This window comes from Struthio camelus, chromosome 27, assembly GCF_040807025.1.
Source record: "Struthio camelus isolate bStrCam1 chromosome 27, bStrCam1.hap1, whole genome shotgun sequence".
Lineage (NCBI taxonomy): Eukaryota > Metazoa > Chordata > Aves > Struthioniformes > Struthionidae > Struthio > Struthio camelus.
The window spans coordinates 1,352,685-1,365,489 of NC_090968.1; the positions used below are offsets into that span (position 1 = coordinate 1,352,685).

The 12,805-nt window shown below is 60.7% G+C and overlaps 2 protein-coding genes across 4 annotated transcripts; one reads left to right on the forward strand and one right to left on the reverse strand.

Moving 5' to 3' along the window:
• Positions 1-103: 103 nt before the first annotated feature.
• Positions 104-3,008, reverse strand: CIAO1 (cytosolic iron-sulfur assembly component 1). The gene is made up of 7 exons (XM_068920792.1): positions 2,808-3,008; positions 2,171-2,319; positions 1,980-2,091; positions 1,802-1,890; positions 1,313-1,514; positions 885-972; positions 104-778 (listed from the first exon to the last, which is right to left on the reverse strand). Exons 1-7 carry the CDS (start codon positions 2,944-2,946, stop codon positions 538-540), a joined length of 1,020 nt encoding a protein of 339 aa, XP_068776893.1. The 5' UTR covers positions 2,947-3,008; the 3' UTR covers positions 104-537.
• A 56-nt stretch (positions 3,009-3,064) lies between these two features.
• On the forward strand, positions 3,065-11,174 carry TMEM127 (transmembrane protein 127). Of its 3 annotated transcripts, XM_068920796.1 has the most exons (4): positions 3,065-3,308; positions 7,039-7,203; positions 8,465-8,796; positions 8,888-11,174. In XM_068920796.1, exons 1-3 carry the CDS (start codon positions 3,065-3,067, stop codon positions 8,770-8,772), a joined length of 717 nt encoding a protein of 238 aa, XP_068776897.1. In that variant the 3' UTR covers positions 8,773-8,796; positions 8,888-11,174. The 3 variants fall into 3 exon arrangements, with proteins under 3 accessions (XP_068776897.1, XP_068776896.1, XP_068776898.1); XM_068920795.1 differs by having other exon boundaries at positions 8,465-11,174; XM_068920797.1 differs by lacking the exon at positions 3,065-3,308 and adding an exon at positions 4,852-5,346 and having other exon boundaries at positions 8,465-11,174.
• Positions 11,175-12,805: the final 1,631 nt, after the last annotated feature.

Sequence of the window (12,805 nt, forward strand, 5' to 3'; positions counted from 1 at the left end):
AAGGCTGCTCACCCCCGAGAGCAACAGGCACGACGTCTGTGCCGGCGAGGGTCGTGCTAGTGTCAAGGAAACAGCGCGCGCACTGAAAGGAAGAGCCACAGTCTTCTACCAGGCCAGCACAGGTTTATTGAGCTTGGGGCAGGAGTACAGGGCGTGCATGTCTGCACAGGGAGGCAGGACATGACAGCCTGCACCATCTCCCAAAGCCTCTGAAGAGTTGCGCTATCGCGTGCGTCATCAGGGAGGCCGGTGCCACTGGGTGGGACCCCACGGCCTTGCAGGCTTGGAGTCACCCACGAGACTCAACAAAAAATTCACCGTCTGCCGCGTTCATTCAGAGCGGTTTGGTGAGGGGACAGAAGTCCAATTTCCGGAGCAGCGCAGGGCGAGGAGGTTGGTTATCGTCTCCTGTCCCGCTCTCTGCGCCGAGGAGGGTGTTCGCGTCGGCTCGAGAGCCGAAACGCGCCTGCTGCTGGGTCGGGGCCGCGGCGGTACCTGGGACAAGCAGTGGTGCCTCAGGGCAGGGGGTTGAGCGGCTCAGCAAACTTCGGGCCGCTGGTACTTCCAGAAGGCGATCTCCCCGTCGTCGCTGCAGGAGGCCAGCAAGCCCGGCTCCTTGGGGTTCCAGGCCACGCAGTTGACGTCCTGCGAGTGCGCCCGGGGCACGTGAGCGGCGAGGCTGAAAGTGGGCTGCTGCGAGGCCGTGGGCGAGCTCTCCTCGAACACCCGGATGGCGTCGTCGCCGCAAGCCGTCGCCAACGCTCCGGTCAGGTGGCACCTAGAGCAGAGGCAGTGCAACGGGTCACCGAAAGCCATCGGGAGAGGGAAGAGCACCCTTGACCCAGCCCCGCAAAGGAGAACCGGCGCAGCAGCAGCCCACTCACCATGCCACGTCGTAGATGGTCCTTGTGTGGAAGCCCGAGAGGTTGCAAATACACTTCCAGGTGGGGTCAGCACCGCTGCAGGCCACCCCTGGGAGGCAAGAGAGAATAACCTAAAATCCGCTGTCAGGTGGGAAGGGGCAAATTGCAGCGGTGAGCAACCCTGCCAGGTGCTGTGGGCACCGCAGGGTCTCCAGTATAAGCAAGCTCATGAAATGCAAGTTGACATCAACGTAAACGCTTGGACCGTGTGCCAAATCCATTAACGGCACCAGTCTTTCACCTCCAGCCGCCTCTGTCATGCTGCATAAAGGGAAAACGGTTCCCCAGGCAGGGAACCGTTTTCCGCTGCAGGTTAGAACCAGCTCAGCTGTCACCACCTCGCCGCGGCGAGCGCGAGACGGGGCGAGAGCAGCTCTCGGCGCGCTCACCTTCCTCGTTGCCCGGCTTGTACTGGCGCCAGATGCGCACCGTCTTGTCGTCGCTGCAGGAAGCCAGGCGCTCGCCGCTCCGGTCGAAAGCCACGCTCCACACGGTGGATTCGTGGCCCTCCAGCGTGGCGCAGCACACCCAGTCGTCCTCCTCTTCGTGGTAGAGCTTCACCGTGTCGTCGTAGCTGGCCGAGGCCAACAGCTGAGGGAGGGCAGAGAAAAGAAAGAAATACGGATGCTGCACGGAAAGGCTCAGCGCGAGGCCCTCTTTCTCCCTGGGAGAGCCCGGCTTTCGCGGGCAGGGCGTTGGCGTCCCTCCAGGCCGGAAAGGCTCAGAGACGGGGCCGCTTCGTCCCTGCTTCATCTTTTTCTCCCAAGCTTGGCGCAGCTGGTCAGAAACAGCCACCCCGCGGGCGCGTTCGCAGCGAGTTTCTGGGATTTCCTCAGCCCCGGAAAAGCAACAGATGGTGGAGGGGGAAAAGCTCTTACCTCCTGGTTTGGGTGCCACACCACGTGCTTGACGTCCTGCGTGTGGGAGTTGAGGACGCTCACGCACTCGTACTCCTCCTCTTCGTCCACTGCACGGAGAAAGCTCGCTGTAAAGCGAAGGAGCGAGGCGCCGGGCCGGGCCGCGAGGCGGAGGGAGAGCGTGGGCCTTGCCTCTCACCTTCCCACACCCACACGCTCTTGTCGCGGCTGCACGTGGCCAGGAGGTTACCGGAGGGCGCCCAGGCCACCGACTTCACCTCGTTCTCGTGTCCCTCCAAGGTGGTGACGCACTGCCCGAGGAAGAGGGGAGAGTGAGCGGCGGCCGGCCCGGCGGCCCCCTGCCCGCCCGCCCGCCCGCGCCGCCCTCACCTCGAAGCCGTCCGGCTGCTTCTTCCAGATGCAGGTGGTGGCGTCGAAGCTGGCCGAGGCCAGGTAGGTGCCGCAGGGCGACCAGGCCACCTTGCGCACCGTGCGCTGGTGCCCGTCGCCCAGCACGGCGCGGCAGGCCCAGCCGGGCCCTGCGGGCACCGGGCGCCCGCTAGCTTCCCCCTCCGGCCTGGGGTCCCCCCGGCCCCGCCCCCTCTGGCATGCCCCTCCCTCCCGGCCCTTCTCGCCCCGCCCCCTCCCTCCCAGCCCCTCTAGCCCCGCCCCCTCCCTCGCAGCCCCTCCCAGCCCTCTCTAGCCCCGCCCCCTCCTTGCAGCCCTCTCTAGCCCCGCCCCCTCCTTGCAGCCCCTCTAGCCCCGCCCCCTCCTTGCAGCCCCCTCTAGACCCGCCCCCTCCCTCGCAACCCCTCACAGCCCGCTCTAGCCCCGCCCCCTCCTCGCAGCCCTTCTAGCCACACCCCCTCACAGCCCCTCCTTTCCAGTCCCTCTAGCCCCGCCCCTTCCTCTCAGCCCCCCTTACAGTCCCTCTACCCCACCCTCACATTCCCTCTAGCCCCGCCCCTTCATCACAGCCCCTCCCTCTAGCCCCGCCCCGCCCCTCCCGCCCGGCGCCGCCGCCCACCTTCCCTGCCCCAGAGGCGGACGACGCGGTCGCCGCCGCAGGAGGCCAGCAAGGAGCCGCCGGGGCTCCAGGCCAGGTACCAGCAGCGGGAGTCGGGGTGGGCCGGCCGGCGGCACAGCAGCGACAGCGCCTCCTTCATGGCGCCGCCGCTCCCGCTCCCGGCGCCGCGCGGTGACGTCAGGCGCGGGCGGAAGCGGAAGCGACGGCGGCCGGCGAGGGGCAGCGGGGGGGAGGCGGCGGCGGCGGGGAGCGGCGCCATGTACACCCCCGGCGGGCCGGGGCTGCCCGGCGGGCGGCGGCGGCGGGGCGCGGCGGGCGGCGGCCTGCCCAAGCAGCCCGAGCGGAGCCTGGCCTCGGCGCTGCCCGGCGCCCTCTCCATCACGGCGCTGTGCACGGCGCTGGCCGAGCCCGCCTGGCTCCGCATCCACGGCGGCACCTGCGCCCGCCAGGAGCTCGGCGTCGCCGACGTCCTGGGCTACGTCGACCCCGAGCTGCTGCGAGGTGAGGCCGCAGCCAGGAGCCCCGGCCCTGCCTTTTGGGGTGACCCCCCCCAATTCTGGGCCTTGGCCCCTCGACCCCCCCCCCCTTAAATTCCCTTCTCAGCGGCCTCGGCCGCCCCGCTTCGCCCCGACGCGGCCCGCTCCGCTGGGCGGCGGCGTCCGGAGGAGACGGGGGCCGCGCGGCGGTTTCTCCGCGCTGTCGCCCCTCCGTCTGCCTCGTCCGTCCGTCGCGCCTCGGCCTCTCTGTTCCACCCTTCCCGGGCCGGCGGCTCCGCGCGGCGTTTCGGGAGCGGTCCGTTTTCACAGAGGGCGTCGAGGGAGCTCCCGGCCTCGTGGCTTGGGAGCCGTGAATCGCCAAGCGGGCCGCGTCGCGCCGAAGCTTTTAGCTTTTTCCGACTTCTCGAGCGGGCCTGCGGGGTCTTTTTCTCTCGCGGTGAGCTTAATAGTTGGTTTGGCAGCTCTAGGGAAGACCTAGGCTGTAATTTCCTGCTGTTGAAGCCACTCAGCGAGGCAGATAGACCAGTCGGGACTTCCGGGTGCCACCAAGGTGTGAGTTTCTGCAACCTGTGACGCCAAGCGCCTCTTTTTAATAACAACTTCCACCTTGTTTTGGACTCTGCTTCCACAGGGTCTTTTTATTTTTCCCTTTAACGTTTAAGCTTCGGGGCGTTCTGTCCGTGCCCTTTGTAGAAATTCAGCTCCAAAGGGCAGCAACAAAGCCGTCCGTTCCCAAACACCGCCGACATAGCAAACCTTCCCCCAAGGTTTAAACTCCCCAAGGGCGGATACCGAAAATCCGCGAGCTTGCAACTCTGGCGAAACTGCTGGAGGAGAGGAGAGCTTACGTATGGTGTTTGTTCGCGCGCTTTGAGGCTGCTAGCTTCAGCTGGACAGCTATTGCGGCACAACGGAAACCCCGCGCGTTTTAGCGAAGCGTGGTGTCCTCTGTTGAAACGGGTACCCTTCTTGGTGTTTTGTTTTGTTCTTTTAAACCAGGAGGAGCTCTGAGCACCTTGGACTTCTTTCTTTTCCCACCTCCGCGTGCCTTCTCCTTGCATAAAAGCACCAGATTTATGTGCCTCTTTTCCTGCTAGGCGCAAGCTGTTCAGCGGTGCCCTGCTGCAGCAGTACACCTGCCCACTTTCCTTATTAACTCGTATTTTCCTCTCCTGTAGCTGTTTTACCTTCGAAGCTCGGTGGGCCGGGGCGAACGCTGCCATGCCGGCTTTGCAGGTGGGAAGAAAGAGAGGCTGCGCGCAAATACGAGCCCTTTTGGCAGGGGTGGGAGTAGAGGTTTTGTTTTGCGCTATCGGTCCCCCTGCTCGGCCTCGTTTGGGCGGAAATACTCCTGTTTGAAGGGGGTCTCTCCTCGCCAGCCCGGTGTCGCCGTGGTACCGCTGCTCACGCTGTCTGGGGACTGCAGCAGGAGCTCTGCGAGCGTCCGATGAGCTCCCGGAGGAGCTTTCTGCTTCAGTTCCGCCTCTTTTTGTTTCTCTTCACGGAAGAGTTTGTAAATAGCTTTAGCCGTGACCGAGGTTATGTAATACTTCTGAGCTGGCAGCTCGGAATACGCTCCGCTTCCTTTGGGGTCACCGTCTGTTAAAAACTATCTTAGGTGGCCCACGAATTGCCCGTGGGCTGTCCGCTTTCGCACGCGACTGCCTGACGCTGAGCGGCTCCGGCTCACGGCGTTTCCTGCGGGTCAGGAGGGCTGCCGTCGTCGAGTAGGACTCGGCATTGGCTGAGGCTTGTCAACAGCTCCGCTAGGAAGCGACCCCCTCGCTGGGGGAAGCGAACGGCTGCGGCGAAGCGAAACATCCTGCCAAAAGGCGTCGGAGCGGCTTCTGACTCACGGTTTAACGAGGCCGCGATGAGAGCGATGTGTCAGGAGCCCGGAAGTCCCGGGCGCTCGTGCGAGCCGGGCTGTGACCTTGAGCGGCGGTTTCCCTCCTGTGTCCCGGCTTGCCAGTCTACCGCTCACGCGGTTTACCTGCTCGCGGCTCTGTCCGTCCGTCCGTGCGCAGGTTCCTGCCTTGCAGGTGGCTCTGGGTGGATGAGGTGCTTCCAACCTTCCAGCTCGTGCCCCTGCGTGAGCAGCATCTGCTTATCTTGCCGGTGGGCTGCCAGCCCCGAAATGCTTGTTTCCTGTTTGCGTTTCTCTCGGAGCCTCGGGAGCCGGAGCTTTAGCTTGCCTCTGCCGTTAGCCAGCCTGGTTGGTGCTTCTCGTGTGCCGGGCTGGCGCGTTGCCTGTCCGATCAGGAAAACTAGGGGGGAAAAAATGCTGGAAACGCTCCTTCTTGTGAACGAAGTTGTGCTGGTAGGAGATGCAGTACTGCCTCGGATCTCGATGCAGTGCATCTTTTTCACAGATGGCATTAACTTAATGGCATGTTTTTCCCAGTTTTATCACCTGAGAGAGAGGGATTGGTTTTTTTTATGTAGGGCTGGAAAAAACGAACGTGCAAGACTGCGGTTTGGAGGCGGGAAGGGACCATAGGTGCAGACGAAGGCTTCCAGCAGAAGAACGAGACTGGGATACCGGCAAGCGAGCCGGCTCTGGAGCAGAGGGCAGGCGTGCATGCCTGAGTTAGGTGGGAGTATGTTTAGGGTGGGTTAAGGAAGGTTGTTCGGGTCCCTGAAGGGCAGGATCTGGTTTTTGTGTGGAAGCTCGGCGGCGTGGCTGCTCTTTCTGTCGCTTTGCTGCCTGTAGCACTTGCCTTAAATGCAAATGAAACGCGGGTGCTCGTCTCCCCCATAGAAAACGCAGCTGCTGGCACTGAATGCGCTGCAGGGTAGTAAAGCATGTCCAACCAACCGCGCGTCGCGCTCGCTCTTCACCGCCTGTGTCGGAAGGGATTGCCTTGTGCGGACGGTGGGCGCAGTGATGGTTTGGGCACAGGGCAGATGCCCGAAGACCCCGAGTTACCCGATCTGCAGATAAATGAGATTGAATTCTGCAGCGTTAGCAAGTCAACGCGCCCCGGCGGGAGGAGAACTCGCACAAGCGAGCGACCTCCCGCAGAGCGGGCGGTGAGGCAGATATCGGCTCCGCTTAACCTCGGACGCGTGACCTTTGCATGGGACGGTCGTTGCAGCTCTATTAGTTGTTCCTCCCGGTCTCCAGCGAGATGTGGCATTAGCAGCGTTGCTGGAGAAGTCCTTTTACCAGCTTGATTTAAAAGAAGCGGCCTTGCAGCCTGTTTTGTTATCTCGGAGCCTCGGTTATGTTTCTTTAGTTTTAACGTCTATTGGAATAATACCTTATAAAATGAAATATTCACTCGGGCCAACAACCGCTGTATAAAGAACGTGTGTTTTGTAAAACCTGGTTAAGGGTACCCAGCTGCCTTCTGGTTTCTGTCGGCAGCTGCGTCGTCGTAACAGTTTTGCAAGCACGAAGGGCAAACGCTTTGCAGGGTCAAACCAGCGTACGTGTCGTTATACCCTTTGGTCTTTCTGGCGAATAGCTTTGGGCAAAGAAGGGAGGCGTACGACTGATTTTCTTGATGCTTGTCCCCTTGGTGGCGGGTGGGAGCGGGGAGCCGAAGCAGCTCGCCAGGGCTGGCAGCGGGGACGTTCTTGCAGCTCCCTGGAGCAAGGTGCCTCCGGCAAAGCCGCGGCAGGTTCGCTCGCAAAAGGCCGTTTTATTCGCAGACCGCGCTGGGAAGCTGAGATCCCCCTGAAGCGTCGGAGGTTTGGCGCTGACTCTCTGGATTCTCTCTTGCTCGCAGATTACTGCATGAACCCGCAGACGGTGTTGCTGCTCCGGGTCATCGCTGCCTTCTGCTTCTTGGGAATCATCTGCAGTCTCTCCGCTTTCCTGCTGGATGTTTTTGGGCCCAAGCACCCTGCGTTAAAGATCACTCGCCGCTACGCTTTCGCTCACATCCTCACAGGTAATTCCCGGCACGCCGCGCTGCGTGCGTGTGGCCTGGTTCTTATCGTTTCATCCGCTCTAGGGGAAGGCCACGCTTCCTCTTTTTTTTTTTTTTTTTTCTATTTGGGGGAGGCTTGGCTGCTTTTTCAGCCTTGATAATTCAGCCCTTTAGCTCAGAGCTACCTTGACCTGCAAAGCTCGGGAGCTTCGCCTTTGCTCTGTTTTTGGCCAGAGCAGCGTATAAGGTCTGAAGGGCAGTGGCTTATGTCCTCGGCAAAAGAAGCCTCGCCTGAGATAGTGCACCTGAAGCTTCAAAATTGCAGCTAAATCTTGGGGGGGGGGAGGGGCAGAAGTTGAGGATGAACGTTAAGAGTCTACTGATGGGCACAGGGTGGGAAGTTTTATTTTTCAAAGAGATCCCGTAGCACAGAATTGAGCCTTTCTGGGGAAGAAGGTGGAGGTCGTGTTTTCTGACTCTTACCTCGTGAGGTTGCGGGAGAGCTGCATCCCCTCGTCGCTGACATAATTAACCACGTCAGACCCTGAGCTGCTCAGTCTTGAGCCGTAAGCCTGCCTGAAGCATTAAGAGAAGGCTGATGGGTCTGTGACGCTCCTGCCAGGTCCCGAGAAACCTCCCAAACCTTTTAGCTTCGGCTCATGGTGCAGGGCCACCTGCTTTGCTGCCGTTCTGCTTCGTCCCCTGCTCTTTCCCCTTCGTTCGTGAAGAGGACGAGCTTATTTTAGCTTATAATCTCTTCAGATCTCTAAGAAGCAGCTGCTTGCCTGCTCTTACCTCAATGCCACGCTAAGGGTGCTCGCTCCCGGTCCTGCTGGTTCTGCGGCTGTCGAGATCGAGCACGTGGGAGCCGTTTGCCGACAGCAGCCCGTCGTGGCCTTGCGTTTGCGCTGCTCTTACTTTTTAGGCCAGCTCCTCGGCAGTCCTAACGGAGACCAGGACACGCGCCAAATAAAAGAAGTTTAGTTTTGAGGGTGGAAGCAGGGTGCGTGAGCATTTTATTTCGAGTGCCCGCTGCACCCTTCTGCCACGCGCTGGACAGAGGCCAGGCTTTGCCTGGATGTTTCTTGCTCTGCTTTATACCACCAGGAAGCAGAGCTGGCCTTGAACGTCTGGCATCCTTCTCTGTGGTGGCTTTCCTCTGCGGTCCCATTGCTAGCTTAACTGTGAAATAAATTTGATTATTCCTTCTTTCTTTTTTCTCGGATGCTCAATTTCTCCCTCTCTCTCTGTCTCTCTTTCCCGCTGCCCGTGCTGCCCTCAGTCCTGCAGTGCGCCACTGTGATCGGCTTCTGCTACTGGGCTTCGGAGCTGATTCTCGCGCAGCAGCAGCAGCACAAGAAGTACCACGGCTCCCAAGTCTACGTCACCTTTGCGGTGAGCTTTTACCTGGTGGCGGGAGCCGGCGGAGCCTCCATCCTCGCCACCGCTGCCAACCTGCTGCGCCACTACCCGACCGAGGAAGAGGAGCAGGCCTTAGAGCTCCTGTCCGAGATGGAGGAGAACGAACCTTACCCAGCCGAGTATGAAGTGATCAACCAATTCCAGCCGCCGCCGGCTTACACCCCGTGACGCTACCCGGGGCCGTGGAGCACGGTAATAGCTTTCTCCCAGCCCTAAACTGTCCTCGGGTGGGGATGTGCTCCCCGACCCGCAAGGGCCCCTTCACCAGTGCTTCGTTTTCTAGGCACCTTGTTCACTCTTCTGAGCTCTTCCACGCAAAGGAAAGGACTTGTTTTAAGAATCGGATGACCAGCGGTTTCTTCACACGACGCTCTCCAAAAACCACCCCTCGTTTTATTACCTTTGTAGCGTGATTTTAACCCCCTCGCCCCCTCCGCGTTGTACCCGTTTGGGTGGCTGAAAGAATAACAGACGAGAGCGGTGTCAGCAGCTCCCACCTTTCCGCGTGATCCCGGACACTCGTTTCCAGCCACGTGCTTGCGAGGGTGAAATCGCCCCCTTGTTTGCGAGGGTGCAGACACGTGCGCGTGAATCTATTTCTATGTGAAACGCCTGGCGCGGTGTGCTGGTGGGAGGGAGAACAGCCCTTTGTAGCAGCTGTACAACAGGCGACAGGTACAGCAGCCCTGTGGCCACCGCTCTAACTGCTCTTGTTTTCTGACTTGCGCTGATCACACAAGCATTTTGCACTTTATTCATGAGGCTCGCTGCCCTTTTCCCAGACTTTGTGGAGGATGGTGACGTTCGTGGGGGCCAGCTGCTGTAGACGGTCACCGTTACAAACCCCCGGAGCGAGGTTTGCAAGAAGGAGGCGCATCGCGGGCTGATTCGGCGAAGCCGTGCCGACTCCAGCAGTGATTTGGGGGGAGCGATCTGCACCCTCTGCAGCGCCTAGCTCCCCTGAGCATGTCGCAAGTAAATCTGTTTTCCGCCAAGATTGAAACCAGACTTTTACGTAGCGGCAACTACTGAGAAGCAGGTTGAGCCTCTGCTAGAAAACGGGCATCTCCGACTATAGCTTTTATGCAAGTTCTCGTCCTCCGCGCAAAGCTGACTTTTTACGCTTTTTGTCCCCTTTTAACTTAGCTGTTTTTCTGTCCTGCTCTTAGTTTATTACCCTTCCTGTGACAAAGACTCTGTTCCTCTGCGAGCCCCGCGAGACGCTGTAGGGATTCAGCGTCGCTTGGCCTCAAGAGCGAGCTGTGCCCCGAACGGCGCCGGACGGCCGAGGGAAACCAGCCCCGCGCTTCCACAACTATCGGCCCGGCCAAGAAGGTAGCTGGTGGCGAAAGAGCAAAACTTGTGCTGGTTTGAGGATCTTGTTTTCAGGCTGTTTAAAGCGAATTGAGCAGCGAAAGCTGAGCAGCAAGGCAGCAGCCTGAGCGCCGTACCACCAACTCAGGAAGCGAAAGGGATGGCCAAGCACCAGCTTGGCCTGGAAGGTGCAGAGGCTTAGACAAGTAATTTTAGGACAGGAATACTGCTTGTAGGTCTCACACAGTTCCCAGTGACCCCTCCCTTCCTAACGCTTATTATATATTTTCTTGTAGCTGGCTGTTTTGGCCAGCTTGTTCCTTTTCCTTCTCCGCTTGCAGCAGCACTGGCTATGCAAGAGATTAAGCCGCTCTCCAGGCCTCGGGCCGTGGAACGAAACCGGGAAATCTTATTTTAGGAGAGCACTGCTTGTGTCCGCCGCGCTGCCTCCATGGGAGAGGACTAGGACTATTAGGAGTCTTTTCCACGGTGGCCACAAAAGACTTGAAGCAGCAAACGTGGTGATTCGAAGCCTTCGAGGCTCCTGGTCGAGGTGGGCAGAGCTTAGAGAGAAGCCGACAGCGTAATATTGAGAGGGTTTAGCGTAGCGGGTAATCCCAGCGCCGCTCTTCCACCACGCAGCTCCGCGCCTGCTCTTGGCCAAAGCAACTCCGTTAAGACGTCCCGCGGTCCGTCTCCTGACGGCCGATCTTTGATCATTCAGCAGCTTTTTCTCCGCCGTCGCGCTAGGGCGTCCGTCCGGCGCGGATTCCCCAGCGGGTCTCGCTGGGAAATATTTAGGGTTTCCCCGGCGGTGACCGTATGCAAGAGAGGGCTTAACTGTAAATAGTCTGTGCATAAACATATTGTATTTCTGTACAAAAAAAAAAAAAATGCCATGATTTCCCTCACCTACTAATCCACGGGGCTTGAAGAAATCTAAACGGGAGCTGGGGAAGTCCTTAAACACGCTGACTCCTCGCTGCTGCTTTTCTCCTTGCGTCACCCACGGCAGGAGAAAGCAGAGCGGGCGAAGCACCCGCGTGCCAAAGGGGTTCGTACCTGTTTCGCGAGCGACGGCCGGCTCCCGGCCGGACTCGTGCAGCCGCGGCTTTGCTGGCTGCTTTACAGGCACGTTTGCTTTGACGTGATCCTTTTTACACCGTCCCCGCGAGGCGCTGTCGGCCGTGTCCTGTAAATCTACCCCTCCGTGTCCTGATTTTTTTTCTAGAGAAAATAAAAGGGATGTAAATAGCGTTGGTTGCGAGCTTGCGCTTTGTTCCGAAGGGAGATTAAACCGCATCCTGCTGAGAAACTGCACAACTGAGGTCGTTTTTCTACCTCTCTCTGAGTACTGCCTGCACCCTCGTGCCTCTCTTTGGCTTTATTTCCATGTCACGCTAGGGAAAGGAGGGAAGCTGGGCGGTTGCTCGGGTCGCAGGCAAACGGTTGTAACCAGAGCGTGTGTGCCGTTGGCGTTTTGCTGTCGGCGCGTTTCCTTTTTGGAAGTGATCTCAGTCCCTCCCTAGCAAAGAGGGGGAAAAAAATAATGCCCACGCGTTTAACTTGAGGATTACTTTCCTTGGCTTAAACACGAGATGGTTTTCTCTCTCTTAAAATGCAGGAATTGCTCTCGATTTCTCCTGTCGCTCCGCTGGGCAAATCTACACCCTCCTGCACCTCACTGCACTGCGTCCTGCTGCGTGGCACCGTGCTCTGCTGCCCCCGCTGTGCTCGATGGCACCGTGTTGCAGCGCCCTGCTTTGCTGTGCTGCACCCTGCTGCGCTGCGTCGTGCGGGTCGCTGCACTGCACCTGAGCGCGCTGTGCCTAGCTGCGTTGCACCTAACTGCCTGGCGCTGCACCTGAGCGCGCTGAGCTCTGCTGCGCTGCAGCCTGCTACCGTGCACTGCGCCGCGCGGTGCTGCACCGTGGCATCTACCTGCGCTGCGCCCTGCTGCACTACACTGTGCCTCGCTGCGCCCTGCTGTGTGTCCCTGGGCTCTGCTGCGCTGCACTGCACCGCACCGCACAGCACTGTGCCTCGCTGCACCCTGCTGCGTGTCCCTGGGCCCTGCTGCGCTGCACTGCGCCTTGCTGCGCTGCAGCCTGCTGTGTGTCCCTGGGCCCTGCTGCGCTGCACTGCACCGCACAGCACTGCGCCTCGCTGCGCCCTGCTGCGTGTCCCTGGGCCCTGCTGCGCTGCACTGCGCCCTGCTGCGTGTCCCTGGGCCCTGCTGCGCTGCACTGCACCGCACAGCACTGCGCCTCACTGCACCCTGCTGCGTGTCCCTGGGCCCTGCTGCGCTGCACTGCACCGCACAGCACTGCGCCTTGCTGCGCCCTGCTGCGTGTCCCTGGGCCCTGCTGCGCTGCACTGCACCGCACAGCACTGCGCCTCGCTGCACCCTGCTGCGTGTCCCTGGGCCCTGCTGCGCTGCACTGCGCCTTGCTGCGCTGCAGCCTGCTGTGTGTCCCTGGGCCCTGCTGCGCTGCACTGCACCGCACAGCACTGCGCCTCGCTGCGCCCTGCTGCGTGTCCCTGGGCCCTGCTGCGCTGCACTGCGCCCTGCTGCGTGTCCCTGGGCCCTGCTGCGCTGCACTGCACCGCACAGCACTGCGCCTCACTGCACCCTGCTGCGTGTCCCTGGGCCCTGCTGCGCTGCACTGCACCGCACAGCACTGCGCCTTGCTGCGCCCTGCTGCGTGTCCCTGGGCCCTGCTGCGCTGCACTGCACCGCACAGCACTGCGCCTCGCTGCACCCTGCTGCGTGTCCCTGGGCCCTGCTGCGCTGCACTGCGCCTTGCTGCGCTGCAGCCTGCTGTGTGTCCCTGGGCCCTGCTGCGCTGCACTGCACCGCACAGCACTGCGCCTCGCTGCGCCCTGC

Bases quoted from the DNA above. Each gene is read 5' to 3' on its own strand.
- CIAO1 (XM_068920792.1), bottom strand. From the start codon at position 2,946: ATGAAGGAGGCGCTGTCGCTGCTGTGCCGCCGGCCGGCCCACCCCGAC. The intron at 1,891-1,979 runs GTGAGAGGCAAG...TTCTCCGTGCAG, and splicing joins GAGCGTGTGGGTGTGGGAAG to TGGACGAAGAGGAGGAGTAC. The intron at 973-1,312 runs GTGAGCGCGCCG...CTTGCCTCCCAG, and splicing joins CAAGCCGGGCAACGAGGAAG to GGGTGGCCTGCAGCGGTGCT.
- TMEM127 (XM_068920795.1), top strand. From the start codon at position 3,065: ATGTACACCCCCGGCGGGCCGGGGCTGCCCGGCGGGCGGCGGCGGCGG. The intron at 3,309-7,038 runs GTGAGGCCGCAG...TCTTGCTCGCAG, and splicing joins CGACCCCGAGCTGCTGCGAG to ATTACTGCATGAACCCGCAG. The intron at 7,204-8,464 runs GTAATTCCCGGC...TGCTGCCCTCAG, and splicing joins TTTCGCTCACATCCTCACAG to TCCTGCAGTGCGCCACTGTG.